The sequence below is a fragment of the Electrophorus electricus genome, chromosome 14 (assembly GCF_013358815.1).
Source record: "Electrophorus electricus isolate fEleEle1 chromosome 14, fEleEle1.pri, whole genome shotgun sequence".
Classification (NCBI taxonomy): domain Eukaryota; kingdom Metazoa; phylum Chordata; class Actinopteri; order Gymnotiformes; family Gymnotidae; genus Electrophorus; species Electrophorus electricus.
The window spans coordinates 3018345-3041603 of NC_049548.1; the positions used below are offsets into that span (position 1 = coordinate 3018345).

Here is a 23259-nt window from a genome sequence, read left to right on the forward strand (position 1 = left end):
ATTTTCACTTGAACGAACGACTCGCCAATCAGTCTCCGTGAAGGAAACGCCAGACGACAGTACGTGAGATTACGCGATGCGTGTGGCGTTATGCAAACAGGTTGCGTTTTCAGCATGCATGTTCTCAGGTTCATACAATCCAGAAGCACATTGTTCATAAAAATAGTTTTAGGTTAATTCGCATCAGAGCCAGTTCACCATATCATGAAAGCATCATAAGGTTTGTACCGCCTGACAGTTGGTATGTTGCTGAGTAGGATGAACGAAATTTCAAAAATGTAAAATGAGACCAGTAAAGAGCAATAACAGTACAGCAAGGTCCTTGTTCATTTCCGTTCACATGATTAATTCATCATACACCTTTTAGTGTGGTGTTGTGATTATAATCTTTAGAAAGGTGTTTTTTAAGTAAAGAAAAAAGTGTCAATTCTATCAATAGCGGGTACCACTCCATGAGTCGATTTCTCCATTCTTGATTCTTGGGATTTTTCTTGAAGTCAACACACCAGACAATTAGGCTTTTATAAACCAACAATAGTTTATCGTTTTTAGTTTCTCAATTAATGCATGTCAGTTTAATTTTTGACTTAAAAGAAATCAGAACAGAAAGAAGGGCAATGACAAGAACAAGAGCTGACTGTCAATAATATACACATTTTATATACACATCACACACACACACACACACACACACATATATATATATATATATATATATATATACATACACACACACACATTTTATATACACACACACACACACATATGTGTGTGTATATATATATATATATATATATATATATGTGTGTGTATATATATATGTGTGTGTATATATATATATATATATATATATATATATATATATATATATATATATATAAATATAAACACATATATACATACACACACACACACAATGTATATATAAAATGTATATAAAAATCAGTAAAATTTTCAGTTTACAGTTAATTACAGGAACAGTCACCTTGTATAGATTAAATAAAAATCTTTAAAAAAATTGCATAATATGAAAATTATTTTTTTAACAATGCAATTATTGCATTACACTGATGCTGTCATTAAAACATGAACAGCTGACAGGTTTTAGTGTAATCACATCCCTCCCTTCTCTTATGGTCCTCAGTCCAAGAAGAAAATGTTATTGAACTGTGTCGAACATAGTCTTTTCACCTCATCTGTAATGCAAAAAGAGAAAAGGTAGTAAGTTTGTTTACCCTGGTATGAAAACATCAGACTAACAGTCCATGTGTTTCATGTGCAGCTCAAACATATGTTACTAGGTTAAAAAAACAATCCAATCATAATTTGTCAGTGCAGTAACATACCATTCACTTCAATCAAATTAGCATTCTTCTGGTTCAGAATAACATACAGCTCCCTCTGATCTGACTTCTTTCCCACAACCCAGTAGTCCGTCATTGCTTTTACAATGATCTCTTCATCTTCATCAACCCTGAGAGGAAAGAGGAGACAAAACCAGTTTAACCTCCAAGACCTGGAGATACCTGATACTTTACAAAATTCTTATAACTGTTCATCTAAACGTTTGCCCAGCTGTGACCGTGCGTACCGTGCAAAATCACAGTTAATGTCTCCAAGGATCTTCATGAGGTCAGGGTGGACCGAGGAGAGAGAGGCACCGGCTGTCTTGCGCATGTGGATGGTGCTCTTTTCCGCTAGGTTCATGTGGTTGAAGTAGATGAACTTAAACTGGGGCTCCTTCTCTGGCCTAGGTAAGCAAATGCAAAATGCAAAGCTTTTCCTTACCACATATTCAAACAGGTACAAATACCAGTCCCAAACAGGTTCACCCTGACCTGAGTTTGTAATGGCAGCCATGTATAAAATGATTCCCAAGCCCCAGAAAAGGCGCCAAGTCTCCTTCTCAATCAATCACCTGACTAGTGTTTTACACAAATAGACCTGAATGTGAATGTGTAGCAGTTTATTAGCACTAGAAGCAGAATGTGGCTTCAACGCACAAAGCTGACACTAAGAGGTGTCCTGTAAATGCACATGATTCTGACATACGACACAATACTGTAAAATGTGTGGAAAACGTGCTTAAATATGCATCAAGAATGAGATGCAGTAATTAGGGTGTGAAAGAGAGGTCATGCCATAGGACTACATAAAGTAAGTGAATGATATTCTTGGATAAGGTGGTTCTAGTTGCTCTGGTGATTCTAGTTATGGAAAGTCCTATATTCTTCAGACAGTTTAGATTAATTCAAGAAAAGAAAAGCAAAAGAATCCCTAGTTCTGCAAGCTATATTTGGGGATTAAATCCATTAGGGTGTGTCATAAGGCATAAAGACTTCAATGCTGCAACTTTGTCTTTGCTATCTTCAAAAGTATAATTCTACACAAAAAAAACCACTGACATCAATTCCCGAAAAGCCTTCAAAAATTATTCCAATTCCCTTCGATATCAGTCAGAATTCAAATTGAATTCTCACAGTTCCCATTTGTGAGAATGTTCTCATTCACACAAAATTACAGTTCCGTGTCAGCACTAACTTTACTAACGTAGCGGTACGTTAAACGTACAGAAGCTGCAGACCGGTACTGACCCTGATATCCTCCGGTTTATGTTGTACTGTTCACAAATATCCGAAGCCAGCAGTGTGAGCTGGGGCCCGACCAGAGCATCCATCTGCTCACAGAACTCCCGGGTCAGCTCCACCGATGCTGGGGATGAGAGCAGAACCAAACAGGAGGGGTTAAGATGGCTCTTGAAATGAGCCACTCTTAGTTGAGGCATACTGACATACTGTGACACACACAGAAAGGGTACACACAGACTGCACAGGAGCGCTCACCATTGATCATGAAGCACACAGCTGCGCTCATTGCCTACAAGAGAGATAATAAAAGAGATAATGTAAATAAACAAGCAGCATCTTTTACAGAATCACATTTAATTTGATACAATTTCATTATGGAATCTCATGTACCGTAAATACATACGTAATATGTGTATATATTATAGCTATCTATATGTAATATCTATATGTAATTTCCTGCTGTTTTTTATTGTAGCAGACTGTAAGCACACTTGTCAATTTGATGTGACTTTGCCCTTAAAAGGACACAGCATTTTCAAATTGAAGATGGCACCAATTCAATGCCACATATCAGAAATGGGTTGATGTTGGAAGAGTTTTTTAAGGACACTGATCCGATACAGTCACAAATCCAGTCTGAAAATAGCAAAGCAATGCTTTGCGGCAGCTCACCGCAGGGCATGTGATAACGGCCAGGTTAGTTTGAGCAGGTCAGCTGGGTTAATTGAGCAGGTCAGCTGGGTTAATTTGATCACAGTTTATGCAAAGCTGTTGTTTTCTTCTCTTTAATGATTCAAACTGTGATGTTCAAACACAAACAACAATGCACGTGGTGACTGATTGCCATCATACAGTTATGCTTCTAGTGAGTAAACAAGTGTAACAGGGCTGAACCAGCCAGATGCTTGTGGATAAAATCAGTCGCAAGTGTTTTACTGCATACAGGGCAAACCAAACATACTGTCAAAACAGAAACAAGGATCAAAACTCATATAGGATGACAGACAAACCCGGGGACACCGACAGAAGGAAAAAAGCCAAACCCAACCAGAACCAGGAGCAGAAAACCAGACAACAGTCAAGGCAAAATCCCAAAAAGCAGCATCCAAAACACGAGGAAAATTGCCCCATTACCTCTTACGAGCACACAACAACCAACAGTGATTTATTACTAATCCGTTCTTTAGTTTTTTTGAAGAAGTTGGTGTTTACAGTTTGGCCATGAAGTAAAGGAGTAAAGGACCTTCAGTAAAGGGTCAGGGAGAGAAGATGGAAACGGAGCTGGACAGGAGAACAGAGGAGAAAGAACAACCGACCAAACAGGTAAAGCACTGCCCACTCGCCCCATGAAGATCGTTTACTCTACAGCTCGAGAATATTCTAACCACATGGAAAAAGTGGAAAAGCTGCTCAGATTTATGGGGGACTGGAAAATTTGAATAGGAAGCTGCGCAAAAAGCTCACATCAACTAACTCTGTCCATGGAGAGAGACAGTGTGTGTGTGTGTGTGTGTGTGTGTGTGTGTGTGTGTGTGTGTGTGAGATCACCAAGGCGATAAATATAAGATCATCAAGATAGACACTATGGCAATGAAAGGATCAAATTAAATGCTTTAGACTTGTAAACAAACTTTGTCTGTGGCTTAAAATGTGATTTCTATTTGTTTTATATTCATGCATGATATCTGTAAAAATATAGCATATATAATACAGCTCTTACAAAAAAATTCCCAAATGCAAAAAACCCCCCCAAAAAACAACAATTGAATCACAGCTCCAGTGGTTTTTAATGGAAACATATCTGTTTAGTATCAATACCGGACAAATTTCAAACGAAACATTTTGCTATCGGACGAGTAGAGAAAATGTGGTATCGTGCCATCTCCAATTTAAATCCTAACAATGTAGAATATTTCTTATGCGCTTACCTTGTAAACTATCAAGTGGAGCTCCTCGGATCTGTCCTCTGTGTTAACAAATATTTTGGGAAATCTGAATTTTGCATCTGGATCTTTTAGGGTGGCAGGTCCAGTTAAAAATCTAGTTTCAAACAAAAAAGTGACAAATTATGCAAAACATGAAAGCATGTAATAAACAGAAAATAGAGAGTAAAACAAAACCCACGTTAGCTGTACTGTACAAAAATATTATTCAAGAAAAAGCAATTACACTGCCAAAAAAATAATTTAACAGAACACAGACTTTGTTCCTACTTACACATGTAATAGCAAAAATGAAATAATCTTATTTCACCTCTCCAACACTGGTACAATACAAAACTACTGACACACAACTCTATTAACTTGTAAGTACATCATGATCAGACATGGTTACGTAGAGAAAATGTTCTATCCGCTGATCGTGTGTGTGTGTGTGTGTGTGTGTGTGTGTGTGTGTAAATAGGAATTCCCGCACATCACACAAAACACCCCTCGTGCTACATTGCCCTGTGAGTGGTTCCTACAGGTCAGCTCTGCTCTCTGTTAGCTTCTCATTCCTCTGTGTCATCAGTCATGCCTGACGCTTTGTGGTCAGCTCAGGTAAACATCAGGGTCACCTAGATGTTGTGCTTCTGCTTTAGTGTTTAACACCAAGGCTGTGATCAGCCAACTTGCTGTGTCTTAATCAGATGGATAATGTGAGCCAACACTGTGCACGCCCCACACGATATGTTCACAGTGACGTGCCAAGCCACTGCCAGTCACGCACTGGGCCGGCGCACGCACCCATCTATAATCCTTTCTTTGTTAAAGGATGGAATGGGACCTGGCACTGTGCGGGGATTCACGTTTCTCGCCTGCTGTCAGAAGCACTTCAATTACTCTTGTGCTACCTGATCACTGGCAGCCTGCTCGAGTTGGGCGATGGAGCCAAGCACCCATGATGCCTCCATCCCAGCAGGCACAGGGCCAACGTGGGGTTAGCCCGAGTTCTGAGGAGGCTGCGCTTCACTTACCTTCCATAGTGCAACAGATTCCCCATCACCTCCGGCCTTAGAGGAGAGTCCCTGCCTGCAAGCTGCCATAGACCACCCACACACACCCCCCCCCCCCCCCCCCACACACACACACACACACAAACACAGAGTCAGAGACACACACACATTAACTTATGCTCTGGAAAATGGAAGACTTCAGCACAAATTCCACTGCAATGTCAGCATTGTCAGCATTACATAATGCAATGTTGTAGTGAAAGCAAGCAGTTTAGGAAACGTTGGCACCTCCGGTTCGGAGTGTCGAGGGAACAGGGATGTTGTCAGGTATTTGTAAAGGATGCGCATGTCATCCTGCTCTAGCCCACTCCTGAAAAACAACAAAACATCTATATGTCAACATGCTCATTTTGAAAGGATTAGAACGAGCTACACAGACTTGCTGCAGTACAACAAGTGAGCAAACGAATCTTGAGCTTTTATTTGATTTATTTCTTTAAAACAAAACGGACCATTGATCAACCTCTGAGAACTCCTGGAATAGTCACTAATAATTATCACACAGAAAAGCCCTGACAGTACGTTTTTTATGCCCAAGTTTTCTACACGCTGTGTACTACACAACAGTGAGGACGAGGTTGGTATGAGGGCTTGATCAGCCTCCACACCTCAGCACTGGTCAGACTAGCAAACATTTAGGGAAGGGCCTGGATACATCTACGCTCTTATCCAGAGAGACTTCCAGAAGGGCTCTGTCGGTTGCTCACAGAATGCATGCGTATAAGGTTATTTTTCTGGCTCTCCTTGCCTGTTCTGCACACTTCTCATTTTTAAACCTTATTCAGTTCAAACTGAAATACGAAACAATTGAAGACTTAACGCTTTAGCTTTATTTTGGTTTTTGGTTTTTTTTGCATTTTCTGTTTTAAGCAATAATGCATTTAGGTACATGCCAATCAGTATTAAGCCCATACCAAATAAGCTGGTCATTGTAGAGGAAGGCTGTGTATTTGACTAAACTCAAATTCTCCTCCACTTTGTTGACGAAAGACTGGATCTTCAGGTAGGTCATCTTGTCCAGGGGCAAGAAGCTGATTCCCCCAAACACATCCAGCAGGTCACAGGACTGCAGGTGAATTGTCTGCAGGTACTGAAGGAAGCAGAAAACACACAGCCCACATGCACTCCAATGTATTAATGTATTAGCGTCACTGTCGCAGACCCAAGTAGTGAATGGAATTATACAAAGAACATTAATAACTGTGTCATAATCCTCACTAGACTCCAACACAGTAAACCTACTGATATGGTGTCTCTCAAAGATACTACAAAATTTATAGCAGTGGCAGCTGCACTACTTGGTTTCTTATTAAAAGGCCATATAACCGAATGTATCATTTTCGTTTTGAAGAGAGAACTAGACACGCCTGTTTATGATGCTAACCTGAGCCTTCCGTGGTGAGCCTGATGTCATGTAACATGACAATGGGGTGCACTGAACAACTTGGCTGGTGTGACTTTGCACTCCGACCACCAACATTGCACCTCAGGAACACACTTTCACTGAGAACACCAGGCCCAGGGCTCAGGTTTTGGGGGAGGTGTCAAAGAGGGTTTCGCCTGACTGGAGCTCAATTATTCAGACAGGTGGGTAAGCGTGATTCCTTTGGCAGGGAAATCTGAACCCAGTTGATTGATATGACCAGTGTATTGTTCTGCACAAATTACATTTTGGCCCATGAGGGAGGAGACAAATTAAAGCCATGGTTGGCTGGAAGAATAATCATATACTTCGTCAGAAGGACAATAGCCCAAACTTTTCTTACTGTAGTGTCTAACACCAATTACATCACATTATTCTTTTAACTTACCATAAAAACAAAAGTTAAAGTTATATACCATGTACAATAAGGTTTACAAACATACCACTACTTAATCTAAACATAGCACCAGCACAATTGCTCCTGGTGAGGATAAATGTTCTTAATTAATAGTTGATCTTACCCTGTAGAAGAACTTTTCAAGCTTTTGAATGAGCAGCTCCACACCACCAGTCTCGACTGCCCTGTTGAAAGTGCTGTTGAAGATCTGTAGATATGGACAGGGACAGCAGAGCTGTGAGCGACCAAACACACTCAAGGAAACGAGGGGGTTTGTAAACAGGCTACTAGAAAACCCAGTTTACCTTATACATGCTGTAACACTGCTGTAAAACTGCTCCATAAACAGAGTCCTAGAACACAGAAGGGGGGAAAAACCAAACAAAACAAAACCTGCCATGTCACATTCAGTCCTGGGACCAAGACATTACATGCAGACCTGGAGAAGGACCTGCTCTGAGGTTAACTCATAGGTTAATTAACTCATAGGTTATTAAAGTAATTGCATTCCAGGCAGGGGTACAACACAACCAATACAATTTCACTATAAAATACAAACTAGAAGCTCCTCTTCTTGGTATTCTACAGTTGGTGGTTTGCCATCCTTGTTGGGTTTTTCGATCATAGGATTTCGTACAACCTTAAACGAAAAATATTGGAGGATTAATAGAGAACACTTTAGTTTGATATTTTTCCAGTGTTATCATGCAAAGACTGCATACAAAGAAAGAGACCCAATGGAAAAAATATAACAAATGAACTTCTGAATGCAAAGATAATCGAATCCAGGCTTAAATGTTTTACGGCACATTAAACATTATTCTCTAATGATGTAAACACACACACACACACACACAATAAAAATGCTTTTGCTCATGTACCATAACCATCCAGAAATTCTCCTCTGGCTCAAGGAAGAACTGCCTGTTTTTCTGAGTGTGAAGAGACTTGGCTGGCTTTCTGGGACAGAAGGTCCTAGATATATCAAAAGACCAATGTAATGAACTACGATTAGCAAATTCTAAACAAATCTGCTTACATATCATGAACTGGTGATCATTACCATAACTTGAGCTAATGAGCACCAGAATCTCATAGAGGAATTCTTTATTTAGATGCTTATTCTGACACTAAGTGATAATACTGAACTCGCAAATTATATTTGCAAAAGATCAATCTGTTTTATATATCCATAAGTTTAGTACACAGACAGTTCACCTTGTAAACTGAACAATGGCCTCACAGAGTCCAACATTGCGAATCTTTTCATTCTTCTCCACTTCACTAGGATGGTAAAATAAGATCTTTTTTTCCTCCTAACGGACACAGACACATCAGACTTCACAAGGATTGAGCTACTTTCCAATCTAATATCCACACTGATCAATATTACAATACAGGTCTTTAAAATTGTGATTCATGTGTACAATTTATATGTAAAATTCATAAATGCAGTCCCAGTATCAGTTAAAGTAATCAAAAAGTACTTTTTGTCAAACATGTCTTAATTACATGCCATCTTCAACTGTTAAGCTTATAGATAAAAGTATAAATCAGAATTCTATGACATTTTAGCCACTACAACCGCAGCAAGTCTGCTCACAAAGCTAAAGGTCACCATCTAGTTCTAGTCCATCCTTGAATACAGGCATACAATATATGCGTATGTGTCTCAGAGTTATTATGTGAAGAAGTGATGAGGTGATTCCTGCTGTTTGGTCTAAACAAATAAAAGAAGAAAAAGCCAATACCTCCCCCTCACGTGGTCCAAACTTAGGGTTATAGATGAAAAAACTAAGCAGAGATGGAGTATACTGTTTCTCTTGCATTCCGGAAGCCATTCTTGGACTTGAACAGAACAGGGCAATGTTAGGGACATTAAGTTGAATTAACTGACTAGAGAACACAAACTTAAAACTTTGTCACTGTGTGAATACCTGATCATTCAAACGGTGTGGGTCTGAAGCTCACTCTTTTTTCAAACAACCTAATGGGCATGCCTTGGATCTGCAAAACGACATAGGGGTATTTTTAAAACAGTGGCACATTTTAAGACTGTATGTAGCCCAGATGTGACTCACCAAGTGTTTATTTACTTGCTTGTTTATATATTTACGAACTGTGGTTAGATACATCAAGTGGCAGAACAATATGTATGTGCACACACACAAACATTTTTATATAGACAATGTGTTCGGTAGTCACAAATTTCAAAACAAGCAACCCTGGAGGTGGATAACAACCTGCAGCATCGCTAATGCAGTTCTCCAGGAAAGAGCGAAGTAACCCTAACCTATCAAACAATTCCCTCCTCGCCGTGCCTGTAGTCAGAGGTAGAGGTGGTGGAACTTGCATTCAGTTTCTGCGCCACTTGTGACACTAGGATCACATTACACAAGCCAGCAGGATGTGTTGACAAGTTACACTGTTTACAAGTTACACTAGTTTAAGATGAGTCAGTAGTTATGATGTTCTAACCAATTAACAATAATATAATTAACACAATCGGCTTAACACAATACAAACTTACAGGCGTAAGTAAAAATAAAATAAATAAAAATAAATAAACGAATACTACCAGTAACTAAATGAAGTTAATCGAATTAGCCGAGTAGCTATATGTTGCTTACTGTTTCGCCAGCTAACGTTAGCTAGCCACAAGACATGAACACTACGATAGTGTTTCAAGTCGACAACACAAAGTTTATGCTTACCATAAAACGTGCGAAACTCTTACAGCATGGCTAGAAGAGAAACATCGAGGTTTACTATCGCTCAGAAAAACAGCAAACCTGAGAGACCCGTGATCAATGGATGTGATTTAGCTAACATACTTCCTGCTTCTGACGGAAAACTGTGTGTAGCCGTTGAAACTGTTCGGGTAAATCAAATGCAGAGTCAACAATGTTCCACATCATCTTTACACGGTAAATTGTTAGAAGGTGTATGCATGTCATGCCTAACACGAATTTTGGAGCTGTAGTTCTGATCATTTAGGCATGCGTGGCCTTCCCACATTGAGGAAACAGGTTTTGAGTGGCCAAATAAGTAGGGCTGATCTACAATTCAAGTAGTAGCAGCAGCAGTAGTAGTAGGGCAGTAGAAGTTAAGTGGTTACAGTGACTAGTAATTAGAAGGTTGCCAAGTTGGGCCCCTGAGCAAAGCCCTTAACCCTCAGTTGCTCAAGTTGTATTTAGTCAAAATTGTAAGTTGCGTTGGATAAAAGCGTCAGTTTAAATGCCATAAAAGTAAATGTAGTAGCCTCAGCCTACTTCAAAAGTCTACTTCAAATTCTTGAAAACCTTTCTTACCAAAAAAGACCACCATGTGCTTATTAAGACTCTCTTTTTAAAATTATTTTTGACTTAGAGGAAGATCATATTACTTTTTATCCACCATTCATGCAACAATCCAGATAATTGATGTTTCCATTTTTTCCCCTCACAACTGTAATTGGGGCCAATAAAAATTGCTAGCACATAGAATTACTTTAAGCACCATGCATGCACAACTAGAGACACATCAAATGTTGTGCAGTATAGTCCTTGCTTATAAGAAGCAGAGTTAAATGTTTTAAGGAAGATCATTTGCATGACATATCATTTATGTGCCTCTTGAGGTAATTAGTAACTTAAAGCAATTAGTAATTTAGTAATTTAAAGCAACTCAAAAGTGACTCGTATGAGTCCACTTTTTGCAGTAAGCGAAGAGAAAGTAGAGTAGAAAAAGTAGAATATTGTCCAACAAAATTACTCATAAAATTGTTGCTAAACGAAACATTTTTAAAGTACAAATAATAGAATGAAAAATGTAGTAACTAGGGAAACATTTATCTTACGGTACTTTACACCACTGTGAGCATCACAGGATGCATTCCATCTGGTGCTGAGCTTGCATGTTCAGTACCGTTTCTCCCCACAGTAACCTGAGTGAGGTGGATTTGAACAGAGATGCTCCTCACTGTAACTTACACCTGCACTCACTGTCCTGGCCTTTTGTGTCCTCTTAGTTTGCATTAAATTTTAACTCTTTTATTTGTCTTAGCACTCCTATGAAATATTTAATTCGCTAGATTGAAGATCACACCATTCAGAAAGATGTTTTGAGGAAAAGAATTAAATAACTAATAAATGTATAAAACTTCTGAATGTAGTAACCACACGTGCCCCTTTTGCAACCCCCCCCCCGCCCCGCCCCGCCCCGCCCCGCCCCTTAAATGAGTATTTCTATTCCAAGATTTAGCTCAGAAGCCCTCAAAATGCACTACAAAAGCAAAAACAGTTGACAAAACAAACGTATCTGTAGGCTTTTCATTAGTCAGGCATACGTTTCATCGCTTGTCTTAGAGATGCTATGTGCTGTACATAAAGTAGTGAGATAACCGGGGAGGTGGTGCTTCCGATTGATGGAGAGCAAGTTCTGTTTCATGCCCCCTGACTGCCAGAGGGTGACTTAGTTTATGGAATCATTCCCTGGCGCGTAGTCATGTGAGATGTGACCAGTTTCATAAAAGGACTTTGTACCTTTCCTTCTCGTGTTTGGATCAAGTGTGCTGAGCAGATCAAACTGAGCATTATGCTGAGTCTTCTTGTCCACCAGAGCTGTGACATTTTCTAAATGTAACTACTGGAGTTTGGCAGTCTAATAGTCCTATTAACTTTTACCAGTAGCATTTGGAATATTCCACGACGTGCTTGCCTGTGTTGGCTATATCCAGTCATGAGCATATCCAGGGTTTCACAGTCCCCCAGATCAAACTCCATTCTACTAGTATGTTTATTGATAAGTTATTACTTAGAGGCTAACCCTCTGAGCACTGTGGTATCCTATCCATCAGATACACAGAGCAATAGCTGCCATAGTCCAACTAACTGGCTAACAAAACATGAGAAACATGATCCCTTTAGAGAATTTTTTATTCTCTTACATAGAGATACTTCTGTGTGAAGGTTTAAATAAGTTGGCACATTTATACTGTAATCAGTGTAGAAGTGTTCACTGCAGTGGACACCCCAGCCTGTATTACCTCGACGAACTGAGAATGGACACATTGAATGCCTGTCTTGCCTTGGTGCAAAACGCCTTTGCGAGGCCTTAGCAGACCCATGTATGCATTGCACTGTCATGTCCCTGGCTATCTGTGAATAGACGTCTGCTGCAGTGGTAGAAACTGATGCTATGTTTCCTCTGTCGAGAATGCCGGCTACCAAAAAACACTACGAAAAGGGGAGTCTCTAGCTGTGCTCCAGTGTATCCACCTGCCCCCTGCCCACCAAAAAAAAACAAACCCAAAAACGAACGCACATTCTAGATCTAGAGCTACATGAAAGAGCAGAAGATCTCTCTACTCCTGAAGCACACATGGAAGCCTTACTGCTGCAGCTTCAGTTAGCACAGCACATGCCATAGTTACCCAGCCCATGTTGGATGTCTTTTCCCCAGAAGAGCTCGTGGATGATTAGGAGCTCTCCACCGCAGCCTCTGATTCTTCTCCCACTCAACACTCCTGCTGGTTCTCGCCCACCCTCCTGCTTCTTTCTGGAGGAGGCGCAGCTCTGCGCAGGCCCTGAAGAGATCTGCAAGAGCACAGTAGGTAGCTCAAGCTTCTTGCCAGCCACCACCCGAGCAGCTTTGGCTCAGCTGGGCCTAGAGACGGCACAGCCAGCTACTGGTGCTAGGGTGTATTTGAGACACACCTTTTTCTCATTCCTAAATGTGATACATTTATTGAGTAGTTTCCTTATGCCTTCAAAATTGCAGATCTGTGCATCAATCCTACATTATCAGCATGTGGGGAATAAGGGAATATTGGGAATATGGCAGATGCATCCCGGTTTGAGGCAGTGTGCCCTGAGGTATGATGCCCAAGTAAGGCCTGCAGGCGCACAGATGATATTGTCAGCGATTAGAATTGCGACATCCAAATTAGCAGCATTAGTAATGCAATCTTCCACCTCCTGTTAGCAGGAGAGTCTTCACTGCGGCATGCAAAGACAAAACCAATGATAAGAGAAACAATGGATTTAATCCTTTTGCGTGCCAAGTTTCATCACTTACAAGTTGAGGTGTGTCATGACAGTCCTCAGTCGTGCTCAACGCCAGGTCTGGCTTTCACATATTCATTTTCCGGATGCATGCAGAACTACACTGAAAGAGTTTCCAGTGGTACTCGACCTCCTGTTCGGCTTGGATGCTAAAGATAACCTGGAACGACATCTCATCGGGAGTAGGTGAGCATTCCTCAGACGTCCCCAGGGACTGTCCTCGGCAGTGGGACCACTCATCATCTCACAGCATGGCCCCCTCTGTGTAGAGTGCACACATGCTCTTAGAGTGGTCCCACTCTCTGATATTCGTAGTGGTGGCTTTAAATGGGAATGTGGGTGGATATCAGGCAGTTAGTGTGTTGGGCTGGTGTGCAGGGCTTTACTGGGATTCAGTTTCCTGGGCCAAACTCACTGAATTATAGTGAGATTTTCATTGAAGAATAACCTTTAAAAACCTTTCAGTTAGAAAACAATGCCACAATGTCTGTCTCACTTGTAGTCTCACTTGTAGAGAATGTAAGTATGTACACAACAAGGAGCCATGCTAGCCATGCTAATGAATAGTTTTGATTTCTATCTCAGATAGAAATGTGCCCCATGGTAATCAGGAATATGTACATGAATAGGTTAATATTATATATATTTTTATATTATTCTTGTACGTCCATGTTTTTGTTAACCTTTCTCTGAAGGACCTGACCACGCCAAACACTCAACTACTGTATTCACTGAAATGTCACTGACTACATTTCGCCTGCTTTGCTACAGAGAGCAGAGATTTAACACATATATAATCTTTCTCTTTTGTCAAAATGTCACTTCAATTTGTAAATTCATAAAAGCCCCATAATTTGCCATCTTTGGTCATTGTGACCAACATTTATTCCAAGAAATTACTCCAAGAACTCAGGAAGCTGGAAATTTAATTTGAAATTAACTTTAAGTCTATCAAATCACCACAGAACAAATACCACACATTGCTAAAGCAAATCCATGGCTTCTGTCCCAGCTACAAGAAATAGATACAAATGGAATTGCTTTATGAGCCCTGACATTGCAAATGATCATATTACAGTGCACATGAAATTATTTTGTTTAAAACAACCATTTACTGTATTAATGTGTCTTCAAGGGTCATAATCATATAATGGACACTTATTAATGTGAATTCACATAATATATTAATTACAAATAATTTACACAGTGTCTGTGTCACAAGAAAACCAAACTACAATAAGTTTGTGTTAATTTTTCTTAAGACTTGGAAAACTTTTTTGCAAATCCACTGATAATAAATGTTGTGTTAAAATGTTTCTCCTTCTATAAAGTTTTCTTTAGTGATGACAACTTTATTATGTAATACTAGTAAATATTGAGTGCACATTCTTTTTGTGAATTCTGTTTACACTCATAATATATTCATAATATTCTGAATGCTGCATGTGCACTGAAGCCTGGGCAATGGGATTACTTAATGCATTAGTATGGATAGCAGTGTGAAGGCTTCAAAAGACAAGGCACCAAAGGCTGCAATTCTAATGTCTTTATTTATGTTCCATGATCAGTACTGTTCTTGATCAAGAGGGGTGAACACTTGGGAAATTCAACCAATCAAAATTCAGTTTATGTGACATGTAAATAAAAGTGAGCTCGTGCAGATGCCAGCCATTGAAACAGCAGCAGGGTAGATGAAACCCCAGTGGACACGGCTGCATGCAGAAGCCCTCTTAGGACAGGACCAATGTTTGGAATTCTGTAGAAACAACAGAGAACCATGACAGCTGAATGAGTAATGATTTGGGTTTGGACCCGTATTACTGCAGGAAGGACAACGGTACATCAAAATGTCAAATCCATTTTACAGGATACAGGCTGTTAAATGATAATAAAAAAGATGCTTGTTTTGATTTGGAAAAAAACCTCTTGCTCCTAAGAAGGTTGAAGATATATATTTATCCGAGCAATAATGGTGGCAAAAAATGTAATGTTAGAACCCTTTGTCCCATATTTCAGTGAACAACAAAAGATTATTATTAATTAAGTAGTATCAAGCAACCAAACAGAATGTGATACCGTTACCACTGGGGACCTGGAATCTCAAAAGCACAAAAAGGCAACAAACTAGGTTTCAATTAACTGATAACTGGACTACAAATTTGAGATTATCTATATTTAATTTGATTTTCATCTTTTAATGTAATGCATATTGTAAGTTCTTTCCTAAAATATATTCAGCTTTAATTTGCTCAAATAGTGCCTGAACGCTTAGGAGGTAAGTGTGAAAGCACATTTAACCAAAAGTACATTTTCCCCTTGCCTGCAGAGGATTGCAATGTCTTTTAAAAATTACTCCCACAATAAAATGATGAAAATAAATTTTTAAAACCATAGTTGTTCAGTTTATAGCTGTTCTATTGGGCTTTACAGAAAACAAAAAGAAGTACAGAATTTATGGTATTTGTCATTTTGACATTTTTGCACACATGAGAAAAATAACTTCAAATGTCCTAATTGGCTTCCTATAAAAAAATATTATTTAAAAATGTAATTTCCTAATAGGTAAGATTTGTAAGCATACACACATCTTTCAGAATGCCCAATGAGCTGCAGTACATGTGAATGCATAATGGTGTTTAGTCGTATGGTGAATGCACACTAATCCTGTGATGGGCCGGTTCAGTGGGAAATCAGATAGTGTTAGCTATAGCACTGCACCTCGGCCACCCGATGCTAAGCAAGAGCAGGTGTGTGCACAGCCTAAATATTTCAGATATCTAACTGGAACATTAGCACAGTGAAGAAAAATAACAAAATCAGTGCAAGGCACCATTATAAAAATTCACAGATATAAACATTCACCGTCTATTCCAATTTTGCCATCATTGTCATCATCTGCAGCTGAGAGGAAGGCCTTGGTCTCCCTCTCTGTCAGAACCCGTGCTCCCGGGACAAATCGCTGCAAGAAAAACCTGCATCACACAAGGAAACACATTAGTGACATCATACCCATAATATGCACACAGCACACTTTTTTTTTATCATTTCAGTTTTGTGCCGTGCTCTAGACATATTCTATCTGACAAATTAGTTATCAGGTTTTTTTGTAATGCATCCAGCCTTTTTGTTTCATTACATGTTTGCAAAAACCATCAGCTGAAATGAACCCCTCGTTGCCCTCGGAAGGACTGCTTTGATTGTCCTTTCTCACGCTTGTGGCTCGAGGTCTGTTGACACGATGACGTAATGCAGAAAAACTGCTTAGGCAGCAAAAAAAGGCCATATTGAAGGACTACATCAGGAGATGTAATAAAAAATACACTGAGAACAAAAGTAATAATGCATGACCCAACATCAAAGGCTTGTAGATGCTTTTGCATAATGCATCTGTTGTTTCACTGGGACTCTTGGCTTACTTACATAACTCATTAAAGCTTCAAAAATAATTTGGTGTGACATACTTAAGTTCTGCCTCTTCAATAAACCCACTGTGGTCGTCATCTAAGATACGGAACACATCCTTCACTTCCTTGGGACTTTTCTGGCTCAGTCCACAGAGCTGAAAAAACTTCTTGCAACAGAAAGATTCTGGAGCTGTGGGAGGAATGAGAGAGACAGATGATGCTTCAGACCCACAAACCACATACGAAGGTGCACACACACAAGCTGGCATATAGACATATACCCCCACACACACTCCCTATCTCTCTCTCTCTCTCTCTCTCTCTCTCTCACACACACACACACACACACACACACACACACACACACACACACACACACACACACACACACACGGCTTGGAGAGATCATAATGACTTCTCCTCAAACCGGAGTTTTCACCACGTCTTTTCTTTGAAGTCCAGCATTAATTAATTGTGCCACTAAGTGCAGTTTCACCCACTGTAGGCGTCCACAGAATGCACAAGTGTCTTGTTGCACAGATCCATCACATGCCCTTGCATTTTACTGAGTGCTTGCATACCTTGACAGTCTTTGACAGCATTCTGGATAGCATCAGCACAGAGGACACCGCTGAGTGACATATTAATCTTGTCAAGGAACAGTATGATCAATGACTTCCACAGCTCTCAAACAGCCCTAAATGAAACAAGAAAAGCAGCTTTAACTGAAGGTTCATTTACATTTAATGAAATTGTTATCTATTGCTCATTATGTATGCAATTAAATTTCTCTTGCAAACATGTTTTATATTTCCATGATAGGCTTTCTGATGCTATGATAACATCATAAAATATTGATCTACAGCCGCTACTATCAGTCGGGTTTGAAGGAAGCCTGAGAATACGGTGGATTCACTCATTTCAGCGCGGCTTCCACACAGCTCTAAGTGCAGATTTTAGGATAAACTCCTTCTCCTGATCAGAGGACAAACTGGAGTGCTACTCACCGAAGGAGTTCTCCGGTTGTCCACGGGAAGTGTACGGCTCTGCGGTGGCTGTCGACACAATGTGAACTTATATATCGGCTGATGACACAGACAATGTACGATGATAAGGTTACCTGTCTGTGGATCAAATTCTTGCTGCAACGTTCTACTTGAATTTCTTACCTAGCTAATTAACCTTTTTATAGTATATATCCGCTCGTGCACCGCACTGTGAGGAAAAACATATACTCATACCGGTACACCGCTGAATACTGCACTACTAAGTAATCTCACTCTCACTCTCTTTATTGTGCACACATCCTTCTCTCACTCACTGTCTGTCCTACACACACACACGCGCACACACACACACACACATACAAACATGCACATGCACACTACACACAACACGCACACACATTTTTTCAAAACATTCGTACAATGCATCAAATAATCTCAAGGCAAGGCAGTAATCACAAGGCAACAGCATGGCCTGAATCTACCATTTTAATGAATCCCCAAATTAATCCAATTAACCAATAATTTGAATTGTGAAATTCTATGGTGTCAGGTCCAAACTAAATAACACAACTTATTCATAACTTATTTCACATATTCAAATAATTGCTACTGAGTTAGTTCCCACTCCTGGATGAAATGTGAAAAGGTTCATTCAGCATTGACAACAATACCTAGGTGTTTAATATCAATGTATCAAGTGATCTAAACATTGCTTTTAGGTATCAAAATCCAGTCAAATGCCAATTAACTCTGTGGCTGTTGTGTAATTCTACCCCAGGTGTTGAATTACATATTTCATTTAGACTTGTTTTTAAAAAATTGTTTTCGGGAAGACACCTGGTCATTAATGCGAATCACAGCTTTATTTCATTGATCTTGATTTCATTGATTTATTTTCATTCATCTCTGACTTCTGGGGGCAATTTGTCTTTGTTGTACTGCTAGAAAATATCAGACTGAATGTATTAATATGAATAAATTAATGGCATCAAATCCATGGACTGGTCCATCTTAGCCTTTCATCGACAATCCCCAAACATTAAAGGTACAGTAAGCAAGATCCTAATAAAATGAGCTGCAAAACCAAAGCTACATAAATTTAAACACCTTTAATTCTGCGCTTGTTTCATATGTGTGAGTACCATACAAAAAAAAAAAGTTATGCATGAACATGCTCTTGACCTTTAACCTCAGTTTGACATGATGCGCCTAACTTGTGTCCTGTCACAGGGAAGAAGAGACTTGACACTGGAGCCAGGCGACTGACTTACCAACAGACTCTAATGTCACGGATCTTAATGGTACTGTTACAGTGTGGTGTACTATCTCTTTACATCCTCTAATTTGTAGACAGAACCTGCACTTTGTTTAATATCAGTGAATGAATATGACTAGTCACAATAAGGAAAGAAAGCAAATTTTCTTACGAATGGACTTAAACTAAGCATTTGGAAATTCTTTCAGGTAAACTGATTCTGCTGGCGTTCTGCAGGTTGTCGTATGGTAGGATGAAACACCACCTAGTGGCAACCTCAAGAAGTGCATTATTATTTGACACTCGTTAGACATCATAGGTTGCCTGCACATCTTTTTTTCTCCACATGGATAAACTATCAGTCTTAAGTTTCTGGTGTGTGAACCATATTTGTTAGGTAGAGCCTCGTTACATGGATATTTTATGTACCTTGGCACGGTTTTAAATAATCATCAATGATTCATCACAATGACAGCAATACAGTAGGTCCTCTGAATTAAGGGAAGAAACTGATACTCATACTGACTAATAAAAAAACACAAAACAGTAAAAACAAGGTGACACCAAAATGAAAAAGAACATTTATTCTTTCCTCACCATCTTTTCCCCAAAAGGTGCATCACAGATTGTACAGTACGCCAAATCCATGTCCACGACACAAAAAAAAAACCAACCATGGAACATTTGCAGTCTTTTTGGACAGAGTGCAGCTTGGGAGCAGATGATGTGCAGACATATAAAACTTGTGTGTGGAAAAATCAGCTTGACTGAGATGAGGTTTCAGGCAGTGTTTGTTTCTTTCCAGCAAGAGGTTCTGGTCAGTTGTCATTTAACCTGGTACCACAGCATCAAACTCTGAAAGCATAAAAAAGTCTGGCTGTAGTAGCAGGAACGTGGCATGGAAACAGAGTGCGCACCAATCACGGTGAGGTAGTAACACTGAAAGGTGAGAATTCCTCACCATCAACTCCAAAAACTACAGCCAGTGAGCACTTAAGCCTTCACAAGGGCAGCGAACTCTGAAGTAGAAAAAGACAGAAAGAACAGTTAATGAAGGAAACAGTGTTTGCCTTGTTTTGTGCTGCTTCTCTTCATGCGTTTGTTCTCTGAACAACCTTTCTGTAACTAAGTTCTAGTGGATACAGAGAAGCCTTGAATGTTCCTTCAGCAACCTGAAGAAAAATTTATTTTGAACTGTAAACTATAACAATAAATAATTGGATATCTAATCACATTTTCCACTTTGTTGTATCATAGTTCATTTTTCAGTATCTGTTTGTATAAATTATTAGATAAATTGCATATAAATTATATATGAACAATGTAACCAACTATTGCCTCATTAAACATTATGATTAAATGTAAAGTCAGAATGCAAATGTAAAATGTAAATGTAAAGAGTAAAGTAGATTTATTTATTAAAATTCAAGAGCAATTTGTAAAACACATATGATACCTCGAGTCAAAGCAAAATTAGAGACATACATACAATCTGCCACTTCTGTTTAGCTGCGTTCTTAAAAGACTTTGGTCTGTGACTGCAAATCTCTGCCAGGATTTCCTCGGCTATAAATCTACCAGTGTTGTTTGAGGAACGCCGTACCATCAACTCCGATTTTGCCGTCGCCGTCGGTGTCGCCAGCTGCGAGGAAGGCCTTGGTCTCAGCATCAGTCAGAGCCCTGGCACCAGCGGAGAAGTTCTGCAGGAACAGCCTGACGAAGACGGGAGGCGAGATGCAGAGAATGAGGATTGTCGAGGCACTTGTTTCGGCTACGGAAAGAGACTTCGGAAAAAGTACAGAAGTAACTGTGAATCTGATTCTTACTTCAGCTCATCTTCCTCAATGAAGCCGCTCTTGTCCTGGTCAATGACAGCGAAGGCCTTCTTGACGTCATCGGCAGACTTGGAGGACAGGCCGACCTTGGCGAAGAAGGCCTTGTAGTTGAAGGAGTCAGCAGCTGGAACAGAAAAACCGCTGGGCTTTATTTTGGTTCTTATTCTTATTATGGCTCTAATGATAATGCTTTACTTAAACTCCTAAATGTCAGCTGAACTGTGAAGAGAGAAGATGTGTAATTTAAGAAGTATAGATGTGAATGGATCTGAACTGCTTCATGTTTTAGGGTTCTTTAGCTTGCACTATTTCACAGCTTTCTTTTTTATACTGTATAACTGCTCTACGAGCCCTCAAGCAGAGGTTCTGGATGAAGCTAATAGCGTTCTCCGTGATTCTGCTACTATCAAGTAATTAAGTTCTTGTTTCTATGTTCCAAAGAGTGCTGGGAGTTTGGGACTGTACCTTGGCAGGCCTGCAGGGCAGCAGTGACGTCAGCATTATTCAGGATACCTGCAAATGCCATTTTGTCTTAAAGCGGAAGACAAAATGATTGAAGAGAGATTAAGTTCACCAAAGCACCAACCTTACAGTGTGATACATGAAGCATAATAACTGCTTGAAGCATAATAACTAAATCGCGGAGATGCACTGTATAACACCCTTTTTGTTGCATAGCATTTCATCTCTAATGTCAACCCCTCTTGTGGCAATATCAACCCCTTTTGTTATATTCTGTTGCTGCCACTTATTTAAAACCTATTTATCCTGCGTTACTTGAACATGCCCTTGTAAGCGCTGCAAGAAATCATACGCTTTCACTCAAAGAAAACCAAAACTTCACATTTTCTTAGCAGATACAAGCTCATTGTCCCAGTATTTTGTAAAAGGACATCACATCCAGTCGCAATTTTATTCCCATGGCAGGTAACTTCATAGAGAGCTCCATCTCCTTCGGTTATATCCAAAACAAAAAGAAGATTTAGATCTTTGAAGCTTGAGTGCACTTGCCGTTTTCTCTTCCTGTAAACCCTAAATCGTTTCTTTTGAATGTTGCCTCAGTTGCAGAGACACTCACCTCTGGTTGTCTTTGGGGCTAAGGGTGGATTCTGTGAGATGAAACTGGCAACTGAAGTGATGGCTTGCCCATGGCTTCGAGCTTATATATACCTCTCACAGCTCAACCGAAACACGAGGCATAATGTAACAGACACCGCATGCAAAGCAGTTGGTTGAAAAATGTATCCAGTAGTCAGGCTGTTCTATTTATAAGCATATAAATGAAGGCGCTTAAAATGTACGTATATGTAAAAGTCCTTAATATCCCGCGTGGGCTAATAATACATGGTGCTGATACGTCGGAACAGCCACTGAACTGCACACTGTGTGAGTTGAGGAGACTCTGAAGGTAATCTGCTTCTGAGAGTTGTAGTGGACCTTACAGGGGCTGTAGTGGACCTGCAGCTTGTCTGATTATGAATTTTAATAGGAAAGTTGTGAGAATGTTTCTTGTCTTTATGATTGCTTGCCCTTTGACTTAAAACAAAGACAAATTGAATTAAAGTTATGTTTATAAAAATAACTTGTAAAAATAAATCGAGGTTCATAGTTGATATACATAATTATCCTGGGCAAATATTCCTGTCAGTTATACTGTACTAAATATAATATATTAGATATACTAGATCCATAAGATGCATGTGAATTTTCAGCGATTTGATTATGCAGTATATTTACATAGACAAATAGTCCACAGCTTTGAAATAAATAAAATTAGATGATTTCCCTACCATTGCAGCATTGCTTTGTCTGTTGCATGCATCGTTTTAGAATATATCATGGAAATCCAGCTGTGCTTAGGTAACTTTATTAATTCAGCCTGATAGCAAGACCAGTATTTATTCTCTGGTTTTTGTAAATGAAAAATGAACATGAGTTGCTGACGATATCGTAAGCATGAACAGATATGTGCCTGCACTCATTTAATTAAAGCATAATTAGATGGTTATGATGGAAGTGACATTTCACTCAGTAGTAGTCTGAAACTTGAATTTTGGTGGAAAGTAGACATTTGTGTTTTGAGACTGTTCACCTTCATCATTCCCACTCGGCCAGTGTGTGATTGTGGCCAGTGTGTGAAAGATGTGGAAGCAGATACCCTTTTCATAATTTGATTGCTCAGACACAAACTGAGTGTAACTCTGTTTATATTAGGACAAGACCACTTAATCCAAGAAATACCAGCCAAGGACTTTGGTTTATTCCCTTGTATGCTGCGTGTGTGTGTGTGTGTGTGTGTGTGTGTGTGTGT

At 39.5% G+C, this 23259-nt stretch overlaps 3 protein-coding genes across 5 annotated transcripts; all 3 read right to left on the reverse strand.

The window, feature by feature from the left end:
- Positions 1–881: 881 nt before the first annotated feature.
- On the reverse strand, positions 882–10245 carry ccz1 (CCZ1 homolog, vacuolar protein trafficking and biogenesis associated). 3 transcript variants are annotated; one of them, XM_027013510.2, is made up of 18 exons: positions 10118–10245; positions 9647–9724; positions 9341–9410; positions 9155–9251; positions 8622–8719; positions 8285–8378; positions 7963–8043; positions 7709–7756; positions 7528–7611; positions 6498–6673; positions 5812–5893; positions 5545–5606; positions 4517–4628; positions 2844–2877; positions 2595–2712; positions 1592–1750; positions 1347–1474; positions 882–1196 (listed from the first exon to the last, which is right to left on the reverse strand). In XM_027013510.2, the coding sequence occupies exons 3-18, from the start codon at positions 9346–9348 to the stop codon at positions 1141–1143; spliced, it is 1437 nt and encodes a 478-aa protein (XP_026869311.2). In that variant the 5' UTR covers positions 9349–9410; positions 9647–9724; positions 10118–10245; the 3' UTR covers positions 882–1140. The 3 variants fall into 3 exon arrangements, with proteins under 3 accessions (XP_026869311.2, XP_026869310.2, XP_026869309.2); XM_027013509.2 differs by having other exon boundaries at positions 9647–9782; XM_027013508.2 differs by lacking the exon at positions 9647–9724.
- Positions 10246–15003: 4758 nt separating this feature from the next.
- On the reverse strand, positions 15004–18114 carry pvalb9 (parvalbumin 9). The gene is made up of 5 exons (XM_027013478.2): positions 17859–18114; positions 17433–17548; positions 16909–17041; positions 16310–16419; positions 15004–15203 (listed from the first exon to the last, which is right to left on the reverse strand). Exons 2-5 carry the CDS (start codon positions 17491–17493, stop codon positions 15178–15180), a joined length of 330 nt encoding a protein of 109 aa, XP_026869279.1. The 5' UTR covers positions 17494–17548; positions 17859–18114; the 3' UTR covers positions 15004–15177.
- Positions 18115–19682: 1568 nt separating this feature from the next.
- LOC113579514 (parvalbumin alpha) lies at positions 19683–22074 on the reverse strand. Its single transcript, XM_027013507.2, has 6 exons — positions 22027–22074; positions 21414–21479; positions 20940–21072; positions 20717–20826; positions 20075–20132; positions 19683–19968 (listed from the first exon to the last, which is right to left on the reverse strand). Exons 2-5 carry the CDS (start codon positions 21472–21474, stop codon positions 20107–20109), a joined length of 330 nt encoding a protein of 109 aa, XP_026869308.2. The 5' UTR covers positions 21475–21479; positions 22027–22074; the 3' UTR covers positions 19683–19968; positions 20075–20106.
- Between the last annotated feature and the right edge of the window lie 1185 nt (positions 22075–23259).